This window comes from Mirounga angustirostris, unplaced genomic scaffold (genome assembly GCF_029215605.1).
Source record: "Mirounga angustirostris isolate CCGP_5_RB_7025 unplaced genomic scaffold, mMirAng1.0.hap1 SCAF_17, whole genome shotgun sequence".
NCBI lineage: Eukaryota > Metazoa > Chordata > Mammalia > Carnivora > Phocidae > Mirounga > Mirounga angustirostris.
This window is the reverse complement of record NW_026991725.1, coordinates 14306372-14334223: the sequence shown is the minus strand read 5'-3', so window position 1 is coordinate 14334223 and position 27852 is coordinate 14306372. Positions and strand designations below refer to the sequence as shown.

Here is a 27852-nt window from a genome sequence, read left to right as displayed (position 1 = left end):
ACACTTCTCTTCCCGCACGCGTAGCAGCTGCTCCCCTTTACCTCTCATATCAGATTGAAACTTCTTAGATAAGCCTGGCCTCACATACCCTCCCCACTTCCCTGACAGACCTGCTTCTCCAGCCAAGCCAGTATGCTTAACAGGGCCTATCCTTCCAGCCCCCATGTAAGAAAAAGAATAAATTGTCTTAAATTGTCCTTGTGAGTGGTTTCTGTGCTATGATTAAATACAACAGCATGTTCGTTGAAAGACCTTAAATGTTATCACAATTTTATTTTTATATTATTTCATTTTCAGTTCCTGTTTATATTCTTTAAGTGATTGTGTCCTCATATCATAATGATAAAAAATTCTGGTTCCTGGGCGCCTGGGTGGCTCAGTTGGTTAAGTGACTGCCTTCAGCTCAGGTCATGATCCCAGGGTCCTGGGATCGAGTCCCACATCGGGCTCCCAGCTCAGCGGGGAGTCTGCTTCTCCCTCTGACCCTCTCCCCTCTCATGCTGTTTCTCTCTCGCTCACTCTCTAATAAATAAATAAATAAATAAATAAATAAATAAATAAATAAATAAAATCTTTAAAAAAAAAAAAATTCTGGTTCCTTAGCCTGACTGGACTGTGGCCCAACTGCATGCTTCAAGGATGTGTTAAACCCCTGAAGCAGGGCTGTAGCCTAAATGCATTGATCCTGCTGAGGTGCAGTTGTCAGATGTGAACACGTGCCTTCTGCTGAGAGGTGAATTTGGGTCTTAGAGGACATTCTAGATGAAGGCACTCTCATCACAACCCTGGCCTTGCTCTTCCTACTCTAATCAGTCAGCTGCTGGGCCACGAGCTTTGATAACTGACCTCACATTGAGCTTCCAGAGTTGGTCTTATCTATCCAACTAGACAAGAAGCTTAAGGGTTTCCTGAATCTGACACTTGTCTGTGTTCTGCACAAGCTCCAAGATACACAGTGCTTTGAGTTGAACGGACTCAAAAAGTATTTAGGCAGGGAAGAAAGGCTTCTTCATTCATGTCAGAGACTTGAGAGCACATACTCCAACAAAAATGAACTACTACAGATATTAATTCACTGGCATAATACATAACAACTCAGTTCTACTTTACTAGATCCTTGGGTTCCACCTGGCTCTGCAGGGTCATATTACTTACGCTATAAGATTTCTCAACGACCACAGATGCATCAGAACTTGCTTGAAAGACTTCACTATGTTCTGGCTGCTCATTTTTTCTGGGAGACAGGTGCCTGATACCTAATGATTTTAACACAACCAGGGCCATAGTCATTCAGTGGTATTTAGATGGCATGGAAGGGGAGAAGAGTGGAGTGAGAGGAGAGATGCGTGACTACTCTGCCGAGGGTGGCCATGTCCCATTAGTGGGGTTCAGTCCAGAGAATGGAGACTGTTAGTTTGGCCTGGCCCCAACACCCGGTCCTGTATCATCATCCTTTTGCCCACCCATTCAAGATCAATGCTTGAAAAGGAACAGTTTCTAAAAACTAAAAGAGCCCAAGCCAGTAGATTTTCTACCTAAGATAAGTGATAATTTTAGATGCATCTTTCTTTGATTTGTAAACAACTGTGAAATAATATTCCATGCCCTGCTTGCAAGCAAATTACCAAGTGGAACTACATGGCCTTCAGTTTTAACCTAAAAATCTATAAAGTGATGACAGTCAATGCCATTTGTCTCCAGGTTCTTCTGGCACAGAATCTCTGGGAGCCAGTGGAGTTTTTCTGGCTTAAAATGCAATGCAAGGAAATGGGCAGTAGGGAATGGCCATCTACCACTGCACTCAGGTAAGAAAGGTTCATTTCCCCGCCAGGTTAGAGTCAGGAACAGGGTCACTGTATAGAGATTATTTTACTTCCTTTGAGCAAATGGGTCTGCTCCAGTAACAGAAAAACTCACGAATCTTTGGATTTCTTTACCTTCAGGAAGGACAGTGGAATCAAAAGGGTATGCTGCTTTTCCCTGCAACTCAGGGTTCCCAGAGGGAAGGGAAAGGAGAGATGACCAAGCAAAGGAAATATGCCAGGAGGCTTACTTATTTTTGAGAGCTAATAACTTGATAGAGCTCACCTATCCCAATTTCTCCAACTGAACTTACTGGTGCAGCTTTGAGGCCCAGGCTGTCTGCCATGCTGGTCACTGTCACAGTCACTGTTGTCCATTTTGTCACACTTGCCATTTCCTCCTGGCTCATCATTTTTCCTGGGATACTCTACAATGCACTGCCAGCCCACTTTCTCAGGGTCCCTCAGCAGGGGCTGCAGCAGGGTATCAGGCACATTCTTCGCCTCACCCTCTGAAGTCACACTACTTTGAGGATGCCAAGGTGGTACCACCAGCTGCCCAGTAGCTGCTCTCTCTGCCATATCTTTCACCTCCACTGGACAGAAGGGAAAGCAGCATTTACAACAGAACTCTGAACATTAGAAACAAAAGCTTTTGCTTCTTAAAGAGCTATATAATATTTTAGAGCTCATATTGTCATAATAGTTGCCTTTTTAGAACTGCGTCATCCTTAGCTTGCCCTGTTTGGCTTGAAGGGGAAGTGAGAAGAGAACAGATAACAGAGGGGAGGACAGGATTTCAGTTCATTTCTGAATTTTGGAATGGAAGGTAGCAGAGAACTTGTAGTTTATAGCAGCAAACTTCTTGCTGTGAAGATTTTATAAGAAAATAACATCTGCAGCCCCCAGTCTGTAGAGACTAATGGAAAGGATTCTATCTGAGTTTGTCTAGCCTCTCTAGACTAGGCAGAGCTCATATGGGTGTGTGTGTGTGTGTGTGTGTGTGTATGCGTATTTTTATATGTGTATCTGCATGGGCATGTCTTCATTCCAAATGTTCTATACTTTTGCTAATGTCATTTAACATAAGTATTAAAAAACACACTGTATCCTTTTAAGCTTATAAAACTGATACAAAAGGAAATGCCCACAGGATATGCAAAAGTGACACTGCATGCTCTCTACTTTCATAATGAATGTTACACATTAAATTTCTACTGTGTATTGTTTTGCTACACTTGTTATAAATATGCATATATATATATATATATAATGGAAATATTTCTTATAAAGTCTAGAAATGAATAAAGTTTTTCCCAGAAAAATAAATCACTGAACAGTACGGTATACACAGTGGCAAGCTTGACAGTCTCTTTTCTTTGGACTAGTAACACAAAACGTGTTCATTTAAACAATGTTAAAAGACCCATCTTAATAAAAGCTTATCTGTCCTGACTAAGAGGTAAACAAAAAAAGAAGAAGAAGAAGAAGAAGAAGAAGAAGAAGAAAGAGAAAAGCATTTCCTTTCTGCAATTTGTAATCAGAAAGGTCTTGCTTTTAAACTGGAATGAGCCAACAGAAGAAAAGAATGTGGGAGTCTGGTGCAATACAGGCTGTGTACTTAGAGATAACAACCAGGTTAGAAATATACTTTAAATTTCATCTGGCCCAACAGAACCTATGACTCTTTACTCACTTTTCCATTTCAAGTATACCTCTCCATCATCTTCATTATTTCTTGACTTTGCGTTACAGATTTCAGAAGAGACGGACTCCATACTGATCCTAAATTGTATAGGTTTGGGGGAAGGGGAGCAGGGTGGACACAAATACACCAGTTTGCTCAAGTTCCTGACGCAAGCCAGAGCCCTCCAGCCCATCCAGAGGACCAACCCCTACTCAGAGCCATTCCTGGGACTGCACTGACTCCTGCTTACCACCAGAGGGCGCCAGACTCCCCAACGTTCAGACCACTCGAGCCTACCTAGTAGAGCCCTGGCCAGGGCCAGATGACACAGGAGGTCCCTTGGGGTGGCTTGACACAGTAACAAGTGCACTAGTAAGCTGAGTCAGCTTGGTTCGGGCACTGGACTCTTTAGGCCTTCCCTGGCTAAGAAATGAAAAGACTGGGTTAGAAGACCTCTAAGGTATTTTTTTCAGTTTCCAAGTTCAGATTTCATGATTCTAAAAGTACTCTTGAAAAATTTTCACAGGAAGAAGAAACCCACAATTGAAACCCAGTTTCACCAGACTTCTGAGCCTTAGCAGAGACCCCACCCTAACAATGCCACAGAACACAGGTGATGGTTCAGTAACTGTTCCTACCCTTTGAACAGAATTCTCCGGTAAAAGGCGCACCTGCGTATCAGTGAGAGCACAATAACTAATATTTGCAAACATGGCCTTAAGGCACCAGCAAGCCTAAAGAACATTCAGAGTTCTTCAGCCTAGTCTAAGTTCTAACCCTACCTCCCACTAACCGGCTGCCTGCCTCTGGCATACTTCAATCTCTCTGGACCAAGTTCCCTCATCTGAAAAACAAGGGAGTCCTTCTTCCTCCACATATCCATGATCATATATACATCTCATCGTCTATTAAAGTAACTCCTCAAAAACATGTGACCTGTGGCGTATGTACGAATTCCTCCTTATCTTGAACACCCTACTTCCCCACTGGACCAGAACACAGAGAGACTGCTGACCTGGAAAGGTCAGATCTGACTGGCTTCTTTAAAGAGCAATTTGGCAGCAGCTATCAAGTATCTTTAAAATGTTTAAACCCTTTGACCTACTAACTCTGCTTCCGGCAATCCATCAAGGACATAATCCAAAGAGCAGAAAAAGCTGCACTGCCAAGTCACTGCAGCCCTATTCAAAATGGATAAAAGCATGAAACAACATAAAATTCAACAATGGGGGACATCCAACAAGTTCAAATTTACAGGATGTTTTCTTTTTTTAAATCTTTATTTATTTAAGTAATCTTTACACCCAACATGGGGCTCAAACTCACAACCCTGAGATCAAGAGTGGCATACTCTTCCGACTGAGCCAGTCAGGCGCCACTGGATGTTTTTTAATAATGTGGGATATAATGCTCTTGTTTTAATGTAAAATGAATAATCAGGATATAAAAGTACCTATATGGGGGCGCCTAGGTGACTCAGTTGGTTAAGCGTCTGACTCTCGATCTCAGCTCAGGTCTTGATTTCAGGGTTGTGGGCTCAAGCCCTGCGTTGGGCTCCACAATGGGTGTGGAGCCTACTTCTAAATAAATAAATGTAGCTATATGCATATAATTATATCTTTTAAAAGCATACAAAAAGATTAGGTGGATTGGTAGCAAAATGTCAAACTTTTCTTTGGTCTGTCTTTTGTTCTTTTGGGGGAACAGGGTGAATGGGTGTAGCGGAGGCCACAACTATGGCTTTGTTTTGTCATCTAATGGCCATACTATCACCCCATTTGCCTCTCTCAATGATGTGAGTTCTAACCCCTTTGATGCCAGTTAGTTGGTTCTCCAATAATTCCCTTTGTAAAGGTAAAATACACTGAACTAAAATGTCTGGGCATCTTCTTTGATTCTCCCTAGTGAACACGTTTACTAACGTGAAAGGAACAGCAAACTCTTGTCATTAGTCTCAGTCACCACTAGGAGAAAAACAAAAAGTTACTTTTTTCCAGGAGAACTGACTCCAAAGCCATGGATTAAAAGCTACCATTTAAACACAAAAAAGGAAAGCTGAAATTGATAGACTAGTCTATCTTGAAACACCTTTAATAATTGCCCCTATGCAAAATAAAATCTGTTTTACCTAAATTCTTAAAAAGTCAGTGTACACATATGCTCTCCTTCCTATGATCTGTGCTGAAGCCAATTCATTTCATTCATCTGGATGGAAATCATAGGCTGCATGGTAACAGTTAAACTGTTCAACCCCTGCTCTGGAGTCAGGGATGCTTATTTTGAACAACCCTAGTTTCCAAATAGTTTGGTTTCTGGAGCACTGACAAATGGAATACCTGGCATTTCTTTTTATAAGAAAAACAATCTGGCCAGCTTTGGAAAGGCAAGGTGCTTTGCTTTTGACAAATGATATGTTCTGTGTGATTAACCTGCCAGCTACTTTACCTTTGATGTCTTCTCCTACAGGTTTCTGTTACGTGGCTCTTTCTGCTCACCTGAAGGAGAAAACCTGCCAAGATCTGTTTCTGTGTTAGTATTCTTTATCACTCACAGTCTCTTTGTCACAAGACACGTGAAGATCATTAAGTGGCTTTGGGGTCACGTGGGAGTCTAAAGGCATGGTGACACAAAGAACAAAATATTAACCCACCTACTGGTATTTGGGGTCCTGTTTCTTTCCAAACTACATTTGGCTCCTTGAATGGGCTGTGACTGGTCACTTGTGCTCTGTTTTCCAGGTCCACAAAAAGTTGGCAGCTTAAAAAGCAGTAAACATGTTTCAGTGCTTTGATGAAGGAATTCCTCTTCACTCTCACATTCTATTTTTCAAGCCATTCTTACTAAATGTGCAGAAATAACCAGACCTACTAAGACGATTTCCTTTTGCATATTTCATATCTAGTAACTCATCTCTTGGCTGGAGGTCTTTACACAGAAATGCTGGTCCCCAGAAACCCAGTCCAGACTGGGATCAAGTGAAGAATGAGCAGACAAAGCAGACTTCAAAAATCCAATAACTTTCAGGTGCCTGGGTAGCTCAGTTGTTCAGCGTCTGCCTGTGGCTCAGGTCATGATCCTCTAGTCCTAGGATAGAGCCCTGTTTCAGGCTCCCTGCTCAGCGGGGAGCCTGCATCTCCCTCTCCCACTCCCCCTGCTTGTGCTCTGTCAAATAAATAAATAAAATCTTTTTTAAAAAAGTCCAGTAACTTTCCCCTGTATTATTATTAAGGCAGCAAGCTTTGTGGCAAGAACCTTGGGCCCTGGGCTCTAGTCTAATCCTTACTCAGAATAACCTAAGAGAGTATTTTGCTTCAGCTTCCTCATCTATAAAACAGGGAAAATAGTATCTACCTGAATCCACCAGTGGGGATGCTATGAAAATAAGACACAATAAAATAAAAGCTACAACACTTTGGAAATAGAAGCAAATTAAATTAAAGCCTGTGTATTTTATTCCAAAGAGAAAATTCTGATCTGCTTATTCTAATTTTAACAAACTTAGTTCATTATATTTCCTAACCTGCAGCAAGTTAAGGCAACAAATGTGGTGCACTGGGATGGCAGCAAGATGCCCAAAGGTGAGAGGATGCATAAGAATGGTCATAAGCTCCCTGAAGTATGAGCTCCAGAGGCCTTTGCATGGAGGCAAAGATTCCTTAGCAGGGGCTGAAGGCAACAACTTTATCATGGAGCATAAATAACACATGTTCTGAAAAATATCATGGTCACCAAAGAAAGATTAGAATATACTGAGAAATATATTCAAAATAGGTACTTAGAATAATGGGAAGTTTGTAATATTTTCATTTGGCATGATTAAAAATTTAGGAACTGAGAAATTAAAGGAATGACCCTGGGCACCAGGCATATAAATGAGGCCTTGGACCTTCTTGCCCAGCTCAGCCTCCAGCTGAATACGGTCAAGGGAGTGATCCTAGCCCATGCCACATGTAGTGAAAGAATCATCCTGATTAGCCCTAACATATTCCTGACCCACAGAATTGTGAAAAATAAATCACTGTTCTCACTAAGTTTGGGGTTTTGTTGTTGTTGTTACTACACAGCAATAGATAGCCAAAACATAAAATACAAGAAAAGTTATTTCTAATAGTTTTCTAGCAAATCTGAAACAGAAATATTAGAGTCTAAGTAAATTCATTTTGCCTTCTCTTTATACAAAAATGCCAACGCTTTTCCAAACGTTTCAAGTGAGGACTGCAGTCTCACTGAAACTCAGCAGGGTACAGTGAAAGAACAGCAGACTAGGAGTGAAGAAACCTGCCCCTAACCAGCTGTGGGCCTTGGCAGTGTGGCTTAGTAAGGGGTGCGGGTGGTGAGAGTTGTCTGCCCTGTGCAGGCAATAAAGGGATGCACTAGAGGTGGAGAATTTTAAAACTATAATAAAACCCACTAAAAGCTGACCAGCTTTTTATCACCATAGGCCAGCAATTCTAAATAACTTCAGTAATAAAATCCTTCTTCCAATGGGGCTGACCTCTCCTATCCCAACGTCATCTCGGTAACACCTGGACTTTAGAAAGTTTAAGTCTTTGACCTTGAGCTTCACACTCTGTAAAATGATGGGGCTGATCCATCTCTAAAATTCTGACTCAAGAGACAGCCAGCTCTCTAAATGTGAATTTGTTCAAATTCATTCATTTATTCATTCCCTCAATGACCATCTATCAAGTACCTTCTATGTGCCAGGTACCCTTGTTAGGGCACAGAATGTGTAAGACCCAGGCCCTGCCCTTAAGGAGCTCATGCAGGAGCCACTCTGCAGCTACACCTCCTAGACCAGCTCCCATGGTGTCTTCTCACCTCCTTTGAGGTATCTTCTTTGATGACCAGGCTTGGTCCCAAAGGAACTATTCATAAGCAGAACCCACACTGGAGCTATTCATAATTAGAGCCTGTGATTCAGTCATCATCATGTCCCAGGGCCTAATTGTATAGCCTCTGGCTCTATAAATGTTTATTGAATGAGTAAATGAATAAACAATTGAAAATGGGGATTAATACCTGCCCAAGATACCATATTTAGTAAAGTGAATCATGTAAAATTAATACCTGAGCATTTTGACCTATAAAACAGCCATTTCATATGGTCCAGCCTGATGCACAGGATTTATAAAGAAGAACATGGGCTGTGTGTTGGGTTTGGAATGAGAGATGAAGAGTATCTACCTTAGAATCCCATCCTAGAGGCCTTATTTCCCAAAGCCAAGAGGACCCCACTATGAGTTGGTTGTATTTATGTGAGTCCTTGCACAGGGGTTAGGGGCAACGCTGAACCATGTTCCAGATCCTGCTCATGCAGCCCTGCCTCCCACTTCTTAGCTGTACCTGATGGCTCTTCTCTGACTCATCTCCAGTGCTTTCTTCAGAGACTTGGGTGACAGGTTTCCAGCCACAGCCACTTCTTTTCCTGGACCTTTTGCCAAAATGTCCCCCTTCGAAGTCTCTCACTATGGAAGACCTTGTCAGGGTTAGGCAATTGCCACTGGTGTTCAGCTGCTGGCCCGGCAGCTGCCTGACAGGAGGTGCATAGCTGGAAGCTGGGGGGCCCAGGGCTGAAGGGGAGTCATAGATGTTTGCGAACTCTCTTGAAGAAGCCCACAAAGACCTGCACTCCTCCTGCTCCCTCTGTATCATCTCAAGCTTATCGATTTTCTGTTGGATATTCCTGAGCAAATCGGCATTCTGGTGCATTAATGTCTGTGAAATCTTTAGATTCAGCACACACTTACTGATGTACTCCTCGGTCATGCACCTATTGCTCACATTGCCCTTGGCTTCTCTGGCTGGCTCGGGCAAGCTGGGTGAACTAAGAGAACCATTTTGCCAATCCCAGTCCTCAAAGGAGAGCTCTGTGCTAGCTTCTGAAGAGCTCTCGTCCTCATCACAAAAACAGCACGCCTCTCTCTCCATCTTGTCCAGCTCTTCTTCCATGGACTTCAGTTCATCTGCCTGGCTTGGTCCAGCCCCCTCAAAAGATGAACCAGCTCCCGGAGGCTCCTTCTCTTTGTCATCTCCCCTGTCCAGGCAGCCCGAGTAGATTTCGTTGATTTCGAAGCTACAGAGGCTTGCTTGACCTGGGCTGGGGCTCCTGGCCTCTTCCGCCACAGAGCCAGCAGGTGAAGCAGCGTCTTGGTTCTGAGTCTCCTTGGCCATCATACTTGGATCTAGGACTTGAGGATCTGGTGTTGCTTTCTCGGTGGGAGAAGAGGGACCCCTGGGTGAATGAAGCCGACTCCCTGTTGGGAAGAATGGCAACATGCAACGGATTAAAGTGATCACATGCAGCAGCTAAGCAGCCTTGCCATGTTGTTCAAGTGGTGTGAGAATAGAGAAAGCAGCTTTTTATTTTCCCATGCCCTTCACAGGTGTGGAAGACTACCAGATACACTCACAGAGGGTGCAAGGGTATTTCTAACAGATGAAAATTTCCATTTTGACATGAGTTGAGGTAGAAAATTGAGGAGAGATCAAATCCTGGGGAAAATGTTCTAAGCTTAAGTTACAGTGTGTTCAAAACACACATAACTCTCAGGACATGGAAATTACAGACCCCTAAATCTCAAGGACTAAATTCATAGCTTCTTTTTACATACAAAGGAGTTTGAATACTCATGTCAGTTAAAGTTATGCTCTAGGTGAGTATCAGATAAAAGTAGCCACTGTATCACGGGAAGAATCATAATTCAAAAAATAACCCCAGAACTGACCACCCATCACCCCTGTTTGCAGAGAACAGGATGGAAGAGCCAAAGTAATGAGATGCCATTCTGGAGGCTTTCAGCCCTGTCCAAAGAGACAGAGAGAATGGTCACTTGGCCTGGATTCCAGCTCTGTAATAAGTCTGGAGTCCTAAGTAAGCCCTTAGTTTTCTCATCTGGAATATGAGGATATTAAGCTGGATGATTGCTAGGTCCTCTTTAGCTCTGAATTCTAAGATTTCTAAATGTACTAAAAAGCTGTACGGCTATAGGAAAAGGTTGGAGGAAAACACCAAAATATTGATAAATTATTTCTAAGTGGCAGAATTAAAATGATAAGTAATTTTCTTCTCTGTATGATTTCAAGTTTTCTATAATGAACAGATAATAGTTTTGAATTTTAAAATCACCATTTTTATTTGGGAAGCAATTAAATCAATTCCTAAGAATAATCATGCTAGAAATAAACTAGTTGTTACTGCTTAGCTCTGGATCCAACCAAGGTGCATATGGAGCCAAAAAAATTTAACTTAGTAATTTCAAGAATCTTGATTTTTTTCCTAAGGCATCCACCATTTCCAAGTGTAAGTGACGTGTACAGTTTGGAGGAGTTGATTAGTTGTAGCTTGCAACTCTCCTAAAACATTCATGTCAAATAATGCTTAACCTGTGGGTTAAGGCCATACCCATTTCCTTTAGCTCTTTTATTTCCAAGTTAGGGGTCTCTTTCAGATGTTCTGAGGTCAGTCCTAGATAGACATTGACATCAGGATGGAGTTCATATCTCTGCACCTTGGGGCTCTCAGTTGGCTGAGTTCTCTGGGTTCCAAGAAAATCCTTCAACAAGGGAAATATCATTAAGGACATATTTATAATCATTTGAATGTCGCTGGTTTTTTTATTAAGTTTATTTAAGTAATCTCTATACCCAATGTGGGTCTCAAACCCACAACTCTGAGATCAAGAATCTCATGCTCTTCCAACTGAGCCAGGCAGGTGCCCTGTCACTGATGTTTTTGAAACAGATCTAGGTATCAAATAAATCCTTCTTCCTCCTGTTGGGCAGACTGACTATAACCCAAATTAGCTAATTCATTGTTATTACCAATATTTTTAAAATAATAACAATAGGGATGTCTGGATGGCTCAGTCAGTTAAGCATTTGCCTTCGGCTCAGGTCATGATCCTGGAGTCCCGGGACCAAGCCCCATGTTGGGCTCCCCTGCTCAGAGGGAATCTGCTTGTCTCCCTCTGCCCCTCTCCGCTTGTGTTCTCTCTCTCATTCTCTCTCTAATAAATAAAATCCTTAAAAATTAAATTAAATCAAGTTAAATTAAATAATAACAATAGCTCCCAGTCACTGAATCACATTATGTGCCTATGCCCCTCTATGTGCTGACCTTCCCCAGCCTCCTTCATCAATTCCCTGCTGCTCCCACCAAGTGAAGCAGCTCAGAGTTCCTTTTCTTGGGAGCCCAGAAAGAGAGTGATGAAATGAGGATTTCCAAAACTTCTTACAACTTGATCTCTAGCTTCTTCCTGGTCTCTAAGCCCCCTACACCACTGTGATGAGTAAGCTGAAATAAACTAACAGCTTCAGAGCTTACCTTTAAGTCATTCTTCAGAATGTACTGGATATCTTGAAGGTTCATAGTTCGGTCTTTCTGCTTGACCTGGATGCCTGACGTAACAATATCATAGTAAGGCTTTGGAAGCCTGACATCAGCTTCTAAATAATTTCCCAAGACTATGGCTTCTTTGATAACTGAGCCATCTAAACCATTCCAGGGTATGTTATCTGTTAAGGAAAAATTCATAGGAAAGAGTAGCATTAAGAAATCATGTTTAAAAAAAAAGAAATCAGGTAAAATTGGGTAACCTTAGTCAAGCCACTCAACCCCTTTCTTTCTTTCTTTTTTTTTTTTAATTTATCTGAGACAGAGAGAATGAGAAAGACAGAGAGCACATGAGAGGGGGAAGGGTCAGAGGGAGAAGCAGGCTCCCCGCCGAGCAGGGAGCCCGATGCGGGACTCGATCCAGGGACTCCAGGATCATGACCTGAGCCAAAGGCAGTCGCTTAACCAACTGAGGCACCCAGGCGCCCCGTCACTCAACCCCTTTAAATATTAATTTCTCTTTATAGAAAAAACTACCTGTAAGTCCAATCATATAAACAAGAAGCCACTTTACCCATTTACGAGGGAAATCCCTGCTGCAGAGACAGTGTCGGAATCATGTGCACGTGGGCCCCCTGCTGGCGGACCTGAGCACCACAGCGAATGTTTCATGGCTTTAGGATCCGTAGCCCAGTGCATTCCTCTCATGGAAGGTGTGGTTTTGCCTCTCAGACCATAAACTATGCTAAGTGGGAAGGGACTCTCACTTACCCCCTCAGTGAATGTGGTTTTACTATATGTGTGTATGTGTGTTTCCCCTCTCCTCAAAGATTGTGTCTTCAGATATGTGATCACTTCCTTCACACTAGGGTCTTGCAGGTTTGGAAAGGCTTCCACATCTTTCAAGTGACACTGCTTATATACACACTAAACCCTAGGTTTGTTTGATTTCATAGTTTACCTCTCCAAGGCCAGTCTTTCCCCCTCATTTACAAGTTCTTTTTTTTTTTTTTTTAATTTTTAAAAAGATTTTATTTATTTGAGGGATAGAGAATGAGAGCGAGAGACAGTACGAGCAGGGGGAGGGGCAGAGGGAGAAGCAGACTCCCCGCTGAGCAGGGATATTGCCAAATGCAGGGCTTGATCTCAGGACCCCTGATCATGATCTAAGCTGAACCAACGGAGCCACCCAGGCACCCCTCATTTACAAGTTCTTAAGGGGCATCTCACAGAGACCCCTAAGCATTGACAGCAATATTCAGTTCAAAAACTTTGCTTGGGTTAAATGCATTACCTTTGACAGGATGGTAAGTGGACTTGGCTAAGCCTCAAAGAACAGGTTAAAAGAAAAAGACTTGGTGGCGCCTGGGTGGCTCAGTCGTTGGGTGTCTACCTTCGGCTCAGGTCATGATCCCAGGGTTCTGGGATGGAGCCCCGCATCAGGCTCCCTGCTCGGTGGGAGGCCTGCTTCTCCCTCTCCCACTCCCCCTGCTTGTGTTCCCTCTCTCGCTGTGTCTCTCTCTGTCAAATACATAAAATCTTTAAAAAAAATAAATAAATCAAAGAAAAGAAAAGAAAAAGAAAAAAGAAAAGAAAAAGACTTCTGGGAGATCATCTCATATCTTCCATAAGCACAAAGAAGTTTCCTTGAAGAGATTTTTCTATGTCTGCATTTTCATAAAACTAAGTAACTCTTTTTTTTTTTTAGATTTTATTTATTTATTTGACAGAGGGATAGAGAGAGAGAACAAGTAGGCAGAGGGAGAGGGAGAAGCAGGCTCCCTGCCAAGCAGGGAGCCTGATGCGGGGCTCCATCCCAGGACCCTGGGATCATGACCTGAGCCAAAGGCAGCCGCTTAACCAGCTGAGCCACCCAGGCTCCCCACTAAGTAACTCTTAAGGGAAAAAAAAAATCCAACCTAAGAGTAGAGACTCTGGTCACAGTCAATGTGCTCTTGGATCTACCTGTTAAAATCTCCTGTATGATCATAGAAAAGCTGTAAACATCTGACTTCACTGTTGCTGCCTTCTGTAAGATCACCTCTGGGGCAGCCCAGTTGTACAGCTGGGTCGGGAGGGGCACTCGAGTCAGGTCCCTGTGTATACGTCCATCCTGGCTACAGAAGGAAACACAAGGTCAGGTTCATGTCTTAAAGGAGCATTGTGAACATCATACAGTACATTTGTGAAACATCTGCCTCTGAAGACTGGCAACCTCCTTGAGCTTCTAGAAACCCAGCTTGACACTGAGCTAACCCTCAACGCCTGCTGTTCCAATCTACCAGAGTGGGCCCTGCCCACCCTCCACCGCATCTGACTGTTCTCTCTTGCTTTCACTCAAGTCACGGGGGCCCGCTGTGAGTTTCTCCAATACGTGTCACCACTTCAGGTCTTTGCACTGCAAACTGGCTTCTTCTGCATGGCATGCTCTACCCAGAGATCCCTGGGTGACTGGCTGCTTCTTGTAACAAAGGTATTAGCTCAAAAATTACCTCCTCAGAGAGGCTCTCCCTGATCACCTATAGTCCTATTTTATTGGCTTCAGAGGACTTATTTTCTGAAGGTTTGTTCATTTATTTACTGCTTATTTTCTTCTCCCCTCTGCTAGAGTCAACTCCATGAGAAGCAGCACCTTATCTCTTTCATATCATGTATATCTAAACTTACATGAGGGCCTCAATGCCTACTTTTGAATAAATGAGTATAAGACTCTTTCAAGACCCCATCAAGCCCCATCTGCTTTATCAAAGTCTTGTGGGACTCCTCCAATTCCTTGTGATTGCTTCTTTTCTGAACTCTGCCCTCTTGGGACCAAGCCTTCTCAGTTCAGTACTCAAAAGTACACTGACTGGCTTGAAAAACTCAACTTCCCAACTAGATTCCTTGAGAACTAAGTCAGAGCATCCTAAATGTCTCTTGGGCCAACAAGAGTCCTCAAGGGGGTGTGCCTGGGTGGCTCAGTTGGTTAAGCATCCGCCTTCGGCTCAGGTCATGATCCCAGGGTCTTGGATCGAGTCCCACATCGGGCTCTCTGTTCAGTGGGGAGTCTGCTTCTCCCTCTCCCTTTGCCTGCTGCTTCCCCTGCTTATGTGCTCGCTCTCTCTCTGTCAAATAAATAAAATCTTTAAGAAAAAAAAAAAAGAGTCCTCAGGGTGAGGTCAGCACTGATTTCTGTCTACAGCTGCCATGAGCATCTAATGAGATCCTGTGTGTGGCAACACTCTGAGCCATAAAGCACATACAAGTAAGTTATTATTATGAATGTTATGGTAGACTGTAAACGCTAGCAGATCATTTTTTTAAAGATTTATTTATTTTAGAGAGAGAGAATCTTGAGCAGACTTCCTGCTAAGCATGGAGCCTGACGTGGGGCTCGATCTGATGACCCTCAGATCATGACCTGAACCCAAATCAAGAGTCAGACATTTAATCAACTGAGCCACCCTGGTGCTCCAATGATTAAATTTTTAAAAAAGCAAGTGACCAGAAGTTCTTTGCTGGTCTGGCAAAAAGATTTGAGGATGGGATGGGTGTCTCAGACTTTGAGAAAAGTTCCTTAAATAGTATTTCTTCCAGCAGACCTTTGGTAAATGGTAGTGAGTTCAGGAAGTTAGAAAAGTTGGTATTGACTTTTTGGTTGTATTGCTGAATAGTTAAGCATGGCCCGGTATAGCATGAACAGTCTAGAGGCATGCCAATACCACATTAATATCACAGAAAAAGCAATGGGCTGTTTTACTATCAGAGATATACTCTGAGGACCTAGCATGCTTGGCTCTTCACCTTGTGGGGTGGTTCTTCAAGGGAAACACTCATCTACCTTCTCAGGCCTCTCAGGCTTGTCTAAGGCTCTGGTAAGGGACCAGTCACTTACAACAAGCATTTATATTCTTTCTCTTTTACATCCACTCACCTTCTTCTTTTACAATCCGCCTTCCTTCTCAGTTAAAGCTAGTTGGGGGGCAGAGGAGCTTCTTTTCTGGCTGTCATTCGGGGGCAGATATTTTTCTAGGCTTCATCTCTGACATCATTAAAATTACATTTGGCTATGGCTATGTGATACCACTTGCAAGGTCAATTCCAGTTCTAAAGATTCCATTAAGAAGGAGGTGAAGAATAAGATAAACTGCTGTATCATTTTTATGCCACGAGATGGAGTGTTACCCTTGACAATGACATTCAACAAACCAACCAGCCCAAATAGAGTGTTAACCAAAAATAAATGTGGAATTGAAAGTTACTCTGGATTCTTGGATCTCAGCTCATGTTATCAGTTGTCAAAGAAGGGTATGCTGTTGTGGCTGGAACTGCTTGCTGACTGATGTTTCTGCCTGAAGTTCCATTCTGAGGTCAACAAATCCAAAAGAAACCACACACCTTCCTACTCAGTTACCTCCAAGCCCCTTACCTGACCCATCTGTGGACCCCAGCTTCTCAGTGCATCTCACATTTTTCACTTCTATTCTGATTCCTTAGTCACCACCAGGCCCGGAAGTACGGCCTCCTAGTTGGGCTTCCTACCCTTAACCTCCAATCCATTCTGCCCTGATAGGCACGAAACATCCTCTACCACCTCGTTCTAGCCACAGCTGGGTAACTTGAGACCATCTCTTCCCCTCTCTGGGCCTCAGTTTCCTCATCTGTAAAAGACAAGGCTGGGCTGAGCCATCTCCAAAGATGTATTTCACTCTAGGATTCACATTTCTATTGGAGAACTCTGGCAGAACAAGCAGTCATGCCTCCATATCAACAACAGATGGCGCTCCATCACCAGCAAATAGCTTGGACTCTGCCGCAGCCTTCCGGAAAAGCCTCTTCTGTTATGGAAGGCAAAAATGTCCAAATCCCTTAGCTTCTACTGCTCCTGCACACATAGCCAAAGTGGTAAATCCCGTTCTGAACCATTTAAAGTTTTCCCATCATCTAGACTCTTCTGTTCATTTAACCGACGTTCAAATGAGCACTTACTATGTGGCAGGCCCTGAGCTGACAAGGAACATGCACAGTCCCTGCCCTCCCAGAGGTCACCCTCTGGTGGTGCAGACACATCTGGCCTCGGAGGAACGGAATACGCAAAGTGCTGTGGGGACCAGGGCTTCAGGATAGGCTTCATGGTTGTGGTGGGAGATTGTGCCTGAGGTGAGTTTAAGAGGATAAACAGGTGAATGCCGACTATTCCAGATGCAGGGAGCAGCACCCAGAAATGGCCTAGCCCAAAAGCAGCTTCAGATGCCAGGCAGGGTGGGGGAAGCGACATGGCTGGCACTGTGGGCAGAGCCCCACCCTGCAAAGTGCCTGGACTTCATCTTGTAGGCAACGTGGAGACACGGGAAGGTTTAAACTGGAACTGAGAATGGACCAGATCTGAGGCTGAGCAGCTCGACTAGAGACAGTACTCACGTGGAGAACTGCTGCAGTCACACCCCAACTGTTCCCCTGCCTCTCTCTGGTCCCCTTTCAGCCCCTTCTTCACATGCAGGAGCCAAAGGGACCTTCTTAGCCTGTCAATCATCCATGACACCATCCTGCTCAAAAAAAAAAAAAAAGCCCTTCGTGTCACCCAGTATTCTTAGGATAAAGAATTCAAACTCTTCACCAAGGCCCACATGGGCCAAATACAACCAAGCCCCCGACTCTGCTCTGCAGGCAGAAGGACCAGGGGAACGCGCAGTCTGGGAAGTCTTTCTGTTTCATTCATTCAAAAAACATATGCTGAGCGCTTACTGTGTGAAGGCCTGTTTTAGGCATTTGAGATACAGCAGTGGATAAAACAGAAATCCCTGCCCTCACAGAGCTTTTCACATAGTGAGAAAAATACATTACAGAATATGCGAGGAGCAATGACCAGCAAGAAACTCTGAAACAAAGCCTCAGTGATTGGGGTGGGGTGGGGAGGGGGCATAGGTGGGGGCAAAGGTAAACTGAGGTAGGCAGGGCTGAGCAAGAGGTTTGCCCAGTGGCTGAAGCTTCACAGCAGAGCAGAACCAACAATGGGCTGAAGGCTCAGAGCTGTGGAAGGCAGCAAGGAAGCACAGGAGAGGTCCTCTGCCTTCCAGAGCCCAGGGACAGGAGACAGCAGGTACCCCCAACTCTCAGGAGGACTTTGACTCCTGCCAAATGGAAAATGAAGCCCACCCAACAACCCTTGAATGAGGGTGTTGTTTTTGTCTCTGCCCCCTCACTGCGCTGAGCCCCTCTAGGGCAGGGAATGCCCTTGGTGCCCACGCAGCCAAGTACCTGGCCCAGGAGTAGAAGGCATGACCAACTGTAAGGCTCATCAGCACCCATCACCTCTCTGTCCTTCCAGGATACACAGCTACGACACATTTCCCAGCCTCCCTGCAGTGAGGAGGAGACTACAAAGTGGGAAGCAATGATATAGCCACTTCAGGCTGGCCCCTAAATACCACGTGCCCCTCCATGCTCTCCCTTCACTGACCAGCAATGCAAAGACCACAGTGGGGGACTGAGGCTTGGAGACAGCAGAACTATGGATGGGAGGAACTTGGAACACAGTGGGTGCCTCCCTCCAACACACACACTACACTGCAATGTGAGTGAGAAACACACCTTGGTTGTGTTAAGTCACTGAAAATTTTGAAGTAGACAGAGCATTTACACATACTGGCTAATAGGGGCCCTTGCTTGTTAAATGTTTATTAAAATGACGATATCTTGAGCAGAAGCAACTTCCCCAAAGTCCTAACCTTGGCAGACAGGGCAAGGCATTTGGGAAACCTCTTTCCCCAGTGATGAACAATTCAGCCCACCAATGAGGAAGAGGCCCGCCCAGATCAGATTCTTTCTCTACAGCACCTACCTTTCCATCATATACTCCAGGTTGGTTAGCCTTGCTTCACCTGTGGAGACGATGTGAATGGCATAGGAGCTGAGGGAGCGGTGGATAAACCCCCGGGAATGCAAGTATCTCAGGGCATCGGACATCTGGAGCAGCAGGTGCACGATCACCTCCATGTGCAGCACAGGGAACTGGGAGCGCTGGAATCAAGGGATAAAATGGCCAGGAGCAATAGGGCTGGGCCCTGGATGCGGGAGAATGCTTTGCAATTTCCAAAGTCTTTTCAGTTGATCCTCACAGCTACCCAGAATTCCCATTTTACAAACGGGGAACCTCACGCTCAGGGAGGTTAAGTGACTGGCCTAAAGTCCCACTGACCCAGGGCCCCCCGGTTCCAAAGCTGGACTCCTTTCCCTGAACTGAGCTACTTTACACCACAAAAAACAAGGAGAAAATTCTCAAAGCCTGGTATGTGTTTCCAGGGTGGGCTCACCACCACCATCCCACCACCAATGAACCTGCCCTGCACCCCCCCATTCAAGCCTGTGCTGCCGGGAGAACCTGGAAGCCTAAAGGACCAGTCCAGCCCCTGTCCCAGAAAGATGACTGAGCCTAAGAGGAAAGAAATTCGCTCACACCAACGTATCTGGCTGATTAAAGTCATACTGGTCTCTCCCCCAGAGAAATGGCATTCTTTTGAAAAAACAAACAAAAAAAACCCAAAACTTATTATTGAAGTATGACTGACATACAATATTGTATTAGTTTCAGCTGTACAACACAGTAATTCAAGAATTCTATATGTTACATAATGCTCACCACGGTAAGTAGAGTCACCATCTGTCACCATACACTATTACAATATTGCCTACGCTATACTTTCATCTTCATGACTTATAATTTTATAACGTTAAGCTTGTACCTCTTAATTCCCTTCACCTATTTTGCCCATCCCCCACCCTCTGCCCCTCTGGCAACCACTAGTTTGGTCTCTGTATTTATGAGTCTGTTATTGTTTGTTTGGTTGGTTGTTTTTTTAGTTTCCACATACAAGTGAAATGATATATTTGTCTTTCTCTGACTTTTTTTTTTTTTAAGATTTTATTTATTTAGTTGACAGAGAGAGAGAAAGAGAGGGAGAGCACAAGTAGGCAGAGTGAGAGGGAAAAGCAGGCTTCCCGCTGAGCAGAGAACCCGATGCAGGGCTCTATCCCAGGACCCTGGAATCATGACCTCAGCCGAAGGCAGATGCTTAACAACCTAGGCACCCCTGTCTGACTTATTTCACTTAGCATAATATTCTCTTTAGGTCCATCTACATTACTGAAAATGGCAAGATTTCATTCTTTTTTATGGCTGAGTAATATTCCATATGTGGTGAGCCCACCCTGGAGACACATACCATCTCACATTATAATAATTTCACATTATATATATGTATATACATATATCCTATATATTATACATACATATATTGTACACATACATATATACATACTCACATATATATATCTCACATCTTCTTTACCACTTCACCTGTTCATGGACACAGGTTGCTTCCATATCTTGGCTATTATAAATAATGCTACAATAAATATAGGGCTGCATATATCTTTTTGAATTGGTATCATTTTCTTTTTTTTTTTTTAAGATTTTATTTATTGGGGCGCCTGGGTGGTTCAGTCGTTAAGCATCTGCCTTCAGCTCAGGTCATGATCCTGGGGTCCTGGGATCGAGCCCCGCATCGGGCTCCTTGCTCGGCAGGGAGCCTGCTTCTTCCTCTCCCACTTCCCCTGCTTGTGTTCCCTCTCTTGCTTGCTGTGTCTCTGTCAAATAAATAATAAATAAAATCTTAAAAAAAAAAAAAAAAAGATTTTATTTATTTATTTGAGAAAGAGAGAGAATGAGCAGGGGGAGTGGCAGGCAGAGGGAGAGAGAGAAGCAGACTTCCCACCGAGCAGGGAGCCTGATGCGGGGCTCCATCCCAGGACCCTGGGATCATGACCTGAGGCAAAGGCAGACACTTAACGACTGAGCCACCCAGGCACCCCAGTATTTTCATTTTCTTTGCATAAATACCTAGTAGTGGAATTGCTAGATTATATAGTAATTCTATTTTAATTTTTTGAGAAACCTCCATACTATCTTCCAGTGGTTGCACCAATTTACATGCCCACCAACAATGCACATGGGATTCCCTTTTCTCCACATCCTCGCTAAACTTGTTATTTCTTGTCTTTCTGATTCTAGCCATTCTGACTTGTGTGAGGTGATATCTCACTGTAGTTTTGATTTGCATTTCCCTGATGATAAGTGATGCTGAACATCTTCTCATGTGTCTGTTTGCCATCTCTACGTCTTCTTTCGAAAAATGTCTATCCAGGTCCTCTGTCCATTTTAATGGGATTATTTGGCATTTTTTATAGTCAGTTATATAAGTTCTTTATGTATTTTGGATATTAACTCCTTATCAGATATTTCATTTGCAAATATCTTATTCCATTTAGTCGGTTGCCTTTTTGTTTTGTTGGTGATTTCCTTTGCTGTGCATAAGCTTTATATTTTGGTGTATTTCCAGTAATTTATTTTTGCTTTTGTTTCCCTTGCCTGAGGAGACATATCCTTAAATATGTTGCTAAGGCCCATATCCAAGAGATTACGGTCTGTGATTTCTTTTAGGAGTTTGATGGTTTCAAGGCTCACATTTAGGTCTGCAATCCATTTTGAGTTTATTTTTGTGTATGGTGTGAGAAAGTGGTCCAGTTCCATTCTTCTGCATGTGGCTGTCCAACTTTCCCAACAACATTTGATAAAAAGACTGTCTTTTCCCCATTGTATGTTTCTGCCTCCTTTGTTGCACATTAATGGACCACATAAGCGTAGCTTTATTTCTGAGCTCTCTATCCTGTTCCCCAGAGTAATGGCTTTTTTTTTTTTTTAATATTTTATTTATTTATTTGACAGAGAGAGACACAGCGAGAGAGGGAACACAAGCAGGGGGAGTGGAGAGGGAGAAGCAGGCTTCCCGCCAAGCAGGAGCCCAATGCGGGGCTCAATCCCCAGGACCCCGGGATCATGACCTGAGCTGAAGGCAGACGCTTTATGACTGAGCCACCCAGGTGCCCCAGAGAAATGGCATTTCAAGGTAATGGCTTCATCAAATGACAAGAGAAGAAAGGGGAGGGATGGGGAGGGAAGGAGAAATAACACTAATAGGAAGTCCTCAGGCAGGAGGAATGGCTGGCCATTTTGGGGAAGGACCCTTCCTGGAGGGTCTCTTCTCATTCTTGCCCAGGGTCTTTAGAACAAAGTCATGGAGAAAGAAAAGCAAATGCTTCAGAACCTCTCTGAAGCCACATCTCAGCCCAAAGCACACTTCTTTAGGGAGTCTGTGGGCCCTGGAAGATGTTCCCATAAGGAAATTTGAAAAGTGAGAGGGAGTGATACAGGTCTGTATATAAACAAACCTCTATCTACAGCAAAGGTCCTGAAAGACACAAGTGAAAATACAGGGAATTAAAGCCAGGGGTTGGCGCATCTGGGTGGCTCAGTTGGTTAAGCATCTGCCTTCAGCTCAGATCAATGCGGTGGAGCCTGCTTCTCCCTCTCCTTCTGCCTGCCACTCCCCCTGCTTGTGCATACATACTCTCTCTCTGTCAAATAAATAAATAAAATCTGTAAAAAATAAACAAACAAATAAATAAATAAAGCAAGCAAGTAAACAAGCAAGCCAGCCAAGGGTTGCCTGATTACAGTTAGCTAGAAACGCATCTGTTTGTTTTCTAGGTCTGTTGAGCTCTTAGAGTTCTGATGAAAAAACAGGACAGACAGCAATAAAATTACACTAGTTCCAGCCAGGTGCTTATCAGCCTTAAATGGTGCATATATAGCCCTAGAAAGTAAAGAATTAGGAGGTTTATCTTCCCTGCACACATTAATGGAAATTTCACTGCTGGGGTAGGGGAAGAGGGCAGTGGGGAGAAGTGGGGAGGGCAGCAAGACAAAATCCCTGGAAACAGCCATTTACCCGTTCGTGGAGGACACCGAACAGTGTGCCGACAGTGATGCGCTCATACACAAGGCGGGTCTTCTCTAGGTCCTGGGACAGGCACACAGCCATCAGCTGCAGCAGGTGGGGGTGCCGGAGCTTGCTACAAAACAAAAGCAGCTTCAGATGCGGCAGAGGGAAAAGAAGATAGGAGGAAAAAATGAGTGCCTATCTTCCTTCTAGGCCCCTTGAACACATTCTAAACAAACAGCATTTGTACATTATGTCTTTCTAAGAAAACAGGATGGGTGGGGGGAGAAGGGGGTAGGGAAATCTATGGCCTCTCACTGATCAAACCCTGAGGACTCAGAGTCACCAGTAACAACGACATTGTCGCCAAGAGCTACTGATCAAGGCACTTTACACACATCATCCACATCCTAACAACCACCTGTAAGAAATATATATATCCTTATACTCATTTTTGAGATAAGGAAACCAAGGTCAGGGAGATGTCAGTAACTTGCCCAAGTCACACACCCCTCAGTCTCATGTCAAAGTCCACATTGTGTACATGCGTCCTTCCAGCTTCCTTGGGTCCCTTTACACTGACTTCCCCAAAAGGAAGAGGCTGGCCTCTGACACACTTCTTGCAGGGGTTGGGTGGCCTACTCAAGGAACCAGGTCCACTCACTCAGCAGTCCCAGAGTGAAACCATGAATCAAGATTCTGCCTCAGCAAGAGCTGAAGGGCTGACCCCGGAGCCACAGGAAACCCAGGTTACTAAGGTACACCCTTGGGCATGTCCTCAATGGCAGAGCCTCAGTTCCTCAGTTGCGTGGATCTCATGCACAGCCATGGTCTGTGAAGACAGGACTATGCATGCTATCCTGATGGGCACAAGGCCGTAACGGGGAAGGGCCTCAGGGGGCTGCTGAACGGGAGGCTGGACCATCAGAGACACGGGTTATGGGAAGTCAATCAACTAAGAGAATTAAGCCATCCCCGCCATCCCCACCACTCCGGCTATTCATTAACCCCCCTTCTCTCTCTTGGTAGCCCTTGGAAGTCAAATGAACCCATTCTAACAGTCAGGAAATACTGAGGCTGAGGGGGGCTGGTCTCTACACCCCAGGGACAGTACTGTATAGCCCTGAACCTGGGTCTGTAAAGAGACCTGGACTGTAATGCACCAGGCCCCTGGACTTCCTTCTCACCTGCTGTGCTCCTGCTCCGCAATTAACAAGTCAGCCAGCCTAAGCCTGCTGCAGTGAGGGTGGGTGGGGAGATTCAGCTCCTTCACTGTGACCCTGCTCCCGTTCCACACCAGGCTACAAGGACAGGAAAAAATGTGAGCAGCAGGGAGTGAGCAGCTCTCCCAGCTGAAGACCAGAGAAGTGGTATTACAAGGAATCTATAAAGCGCCCCCAACCCTGCACCCTTGAGTCCTCCCCTCCGCCTCCCCTCCTCCCCCTATCCTAAAGCACCCTGGGGAACTTAGTATAGGTGGCAAGAAGTCACTGAAGGATTCAAGGGAGGGAGTGACTCGATCAGGTCTGCATTTTAGAAAGACAACAGCACCAGCAGTGTGGGGAATGGTAGGAAGGGGTGTCAGAGAATGGGGGGCTGGCTAGGAGGCCAGTCTGGGTGAGGGACACTGATGACTTGGACAAAGACCACAGCAGTAGGACAAAGAGAAGGGGGGACCTGGCTACAAATCTGTGGCACAGGCAGGAAACAAGGGTGTATCTGTAAGGGACAGAGGGCCTCAGGAGGCTGGCAGAGGCCTTTTTGGAAGGGTGCTTCTTTGAGGCAGGGAAGAAGCATCCAGGTTCAAGGAGAGCAAGAGACCTTGGGCAGCACAACTCTGCCCAAGGCAGGACTGAGAACATCCCCAGGACTTCTGTCATAGCCAAATCCCCTTATTGCCGCTCCTGCTGCAGTTGGCTGCCGAGAGCTGCAGCTGATGCCTGTTCCGGCTTCCACGGAAGTCTTGATCAATACCCTCTGGCCTAAATCAGAGGCCAGACAGTCACCACTAGGCTTCCTCAAACTCTCTAGAAAACCGAGAGGTTAGAACAGCATCATGAGTCGTTCTCAATGGGGTGGGGGAAGAGGGGGTGGAATCTGGCAAGGTCTGTAGACACTGGTTGTCACAGTCACAACTGTGGGGGAAGGGGGTCAGTAGAGGCTGCTACTGGCATCTAGTGAGTAGGACCAGAGATGCTCTTAAACCTCCTACCATGCACAGGACAGCCCCCAGCAACAAACAATACCAGCCACAAACATCAGTGGTGTCCAGGCTGAGAAACCCTGATTTAGACATCTGTTCTTCATGTTTCCTTGTGTTGGAGGAGAAAGCCTCCACACATAAGGAAGTCACATGAAGCCCACCCTTCCTGTGGGACTACGTCAGACCTCCCACGGGCCAGCTTCTGCTTACTTGGTCATGACCATGTAGGGGCCACTAAAGAAAGAGAAGGTAGGCTCATCATCAGCTTGAATCACTTCCTTTTCTCCAATTACTGGGAGAGATCCTAGGTAGGCCAGCTGTGCTCCCCCTGTGAGATAAAACTGAAAGCAGAGCACAGTGTCAAATCAAGGGGAGAAAAGAGGAAAAGTAAAACGCCCCAAGAATCTTGTCAGTCAGCTAAAATAAAAATAGGGGCAACTGACCAACTTGCTGAACTCCCCTATGCCCCGGACACTATTCTTTAATTTGTGTTCTCTTTAATCTGCCCAGAAACCCTGCAAGGTTGTAATATTCTTTCTCTTTCACTATTGAGGAAACCAAGGCTCAGGAAAAGAGGCCAGACGCCTGTCCGAAGTACCAGGCTGAGGCTCCGGCCCCCACAGAACCCCAGCCCACATGCGACCAAAGCCGATGCTCCTTCTCCCCCGCTCCCCACCAAGGCTGCCTTGGCACAACTAGCAGACGTAGGCCTAGAGACTAAACTGTCGGCAAGCAGCACCCAGACACCCAGCCACATGCCCAGAGGTCTCTCTCTGATGGGCAGAACCAAGAACCTAAAAGATACTATTTTCCCTCAAAACATTTCTCAGTTCAGGGGCGCCTGGGTGGCTCAGTCATTAAGCGTCTGCCTTCGGCTCAGGTCATGATCCCAGTGTCCTGGAATCGAGCCCCGCATCGGGCTCCCTGCTCCGCAGGAGGCTTGCTTCTCCCTCTCCCACTCCCTCTGCTTGTGTTCCCTCTCTCGCTGTGTCTCTCTCTGTCAAATAAATAAATAAAATCTTAAAAAAAAAAAAAAATTTCTCAGTTCAAAATCTCAATTCCTTAAAGGCATTCCAATAAAAACTTATGGAGGGCAAGTCAATCACAAATAAGACCCAAGGGGAGAGAGGTGGGCGCCTGGCTGGCTCAGTCAGAAGAGCCTGCGACTCCTGATCTCTGGGACTCTTGATCTCTTGATCTGCGGCTCCTGAGTTCAAGCCCCACATTGGGTGCAGAGATTACTTAAATAAATACATAAATAAACTTAAAACACACACACAAATAAGACCCAAGGGGTCAGTGTAGCTCTCTGCTTCTCGTCAAGGAGACAAGTCTGGGGCCCTCACTGGAATTAATTAAAGGATCATTTTCTAAACTCCCCAAATGTAGCATAAGGTCATTCAAGGGAACTTTCCAGGGCTTTCTCCATTTTTCAGTAAGGACAGAGCACTGAGGGGTCTCTGTTCTGCAGAAGTGGTAAAAGAAGGGGCGCCTGGGTGGCTCAGTTGGTTAAAAGTCTGCCTTTGGCTCAGGTCATGATCCCAGGGTCCTGGGATGGAGCCCCGCATCAGGTTCCCTGCTCAGCAGGGAGTCTGCTTCTCCCTCTGCCTGCCACTCCACCTGCTTGTGCTCGCTCTGTGTCAAATAAATAAAATCTTAAAAAAACAAAACAAAACAAAAGAAGAAGTGGTAAAAGAAGAGAACTACCTCTCTGGAGAGGATAAGGAAGGAAGAGCTGCACAAAGTTGGGGGTAGGGGGTCAGAGCCAGGGCCAGGTGGCTCTCCAGTTGGCCCTGCAAATGCTGGGTGTCCCTGGCAGCCTCTTACCTTCCCAAAGCCAAAGCTGTAGATATTTTGCGCAGAAATGACTCCAGCTTTAAGCAGACGATTAGGAGAGCCATTGGGGTTTCTAGAAATAGTTTTAAATGGAAGAAAAGTTAAGAATTAGCCACCCATATCCAGAGGAACAATGCTGAACCAAGCTAGGAGAATGTGTAGTTCATTTTGTCTTGACTACTTGACTTTTTATCACGGAACTACAGATGATATAATAGCCAGCCTATGAGAGGGCCCTGCGATTTCTACCTCCTGGTAATCCTGCCTTTGTGAAACCCCTTCCAGGTCAGATAGGGCAGACCTGTTAGCCCCACTGGACACTGAAGAAATGACAGAGTGGTTGGATTCCAAGGCTGGATCCATCAGGGCTTCAGTTCTGATGACGCTCCGATTACCTGCTCTGAAGGAGGCCAGCTGCCATGTTGTGAGGACACTCGAGCAGCCCTATGGAGAGGCTCAACACCCTGGCCCAATCTGTCAGCCATGGGAGTATGCCATCTTGGAACTGGATCCTCCAATTCCAAACCTTGAGATGATAAAGCCCCACCTGACATCTTGACTACAACTTTGTAAGAAACCCCGAGCCAGATCCATACAGCTAAGCCATTCCCTGAGTCCTGACCTACAGAAATTGTATGAGATACAAACATTTATTGCTATTTGAAACTCCCAAGTTTGGAGAGGTTGGAGGGGATTAATTCAGATGGTCAAAGCTGGAAAGAATCAAAACATACTTTATTCAACTTTTGTTTTTATAGATGGGACAAACGAAGCTCAGACAGAGGGAACCTGTTAGTCGGGGGTCACAGAGCAGCAGGAGAGACCAGACCCTGACGCTGCTCATTCAGCCACTGCTCTTCCCATATACCACACCCAAACCAGCACCTGCACACTGGGACCCCCATTAACTGAAGGTATCTTGAAAGGAGTGGCTTATTTCTTTCGCTCTCAGAGGCTGACACAGTGCCATGCATGCAGCAGGTTCTCAGTTAATGCTTTCTGATTTAGTAGTTTGGGCTCAGACTGAAGAACAAAACATTCTGCTACTGCCAGAGCCATGTTCCCTTCCTCGGCAAATGGCAAAGGAGCTGCGGGTGACAGCGTGCACTCATCCTCACCCCATGCGAGCTCTGTGAGGCTCCATGTGCCCACTTTTCATGAACAGAAGTAAA

The 27852-nt window shown here is 45.0% G+C and overlaps 1 protein-coding gene across 38 annotated transcripts in view; it reads right to left on the bottom strand.

The window, feature by feature from the left end:
• Nucleotides 1-27852, bottom strand: part of TEX14 (testis expressed 14, intercellular bridge forming factor) — a 74290-nt gene that overhangs the window by 37519 nt on the left and 8919 nt on the right. For 33 of the 38 annotated variants that reach the window (XR_010408608.1, XR_010408607.1, XR_010408606.1 and 30 more), the window contains exons 5-18: nt 26672-26753; nt 25055-25185; nt 23829-23942; nt 22651-22774; nt 18645-18823; nt 13790-13941; nt 11816-12006; nt 10895-11045; nt 8836-9746; nt 6140-6246; nt 3787-3912; nt 3499-3587; nt 2117-2398; nt 1156-1256 (exon numbers count right to left, since the gene is read on the bottom strand). Coding sequence is in view for 23 of the 38 variants with exons in the window: in XM_064582937.1 (XP_064439007.1) it covers nt 1156-1256; nt 2117-2398; nt 3499-3587; nt 3787-3912; nt 6140-6246; nt 8836-9746; nt 10895-11045; nt 11816-12006; nt 13790-13941; nt 18645-18823; nt 22651-22774; nt 23829-23942; nt 25055-25185; nt 26672-26753 (2740 nt within the window). In the remaining 15 variants the exon portion in view is untranslated. Of the gene's footprint in view, nt 1-1155; nt 1257-2116; nt 2399-3498; nt 3588-3786; nt 3913-6139; nt 6247-8835; nt 9747-10894; nt 11046-11815; nt 12007-13789; nt 13942-18644; nt 18868-20125; nt 20297-22650; nt 22792-23828; nt 23943-25054; nt 25186-26671; nt 26754-27852 lie in introns of those variants that run through there. The other 5 variants (XM_064582953.1, XM_064582955.1, XM_064582952.1 and 2 more) reach the window with 5 other exon arrangements.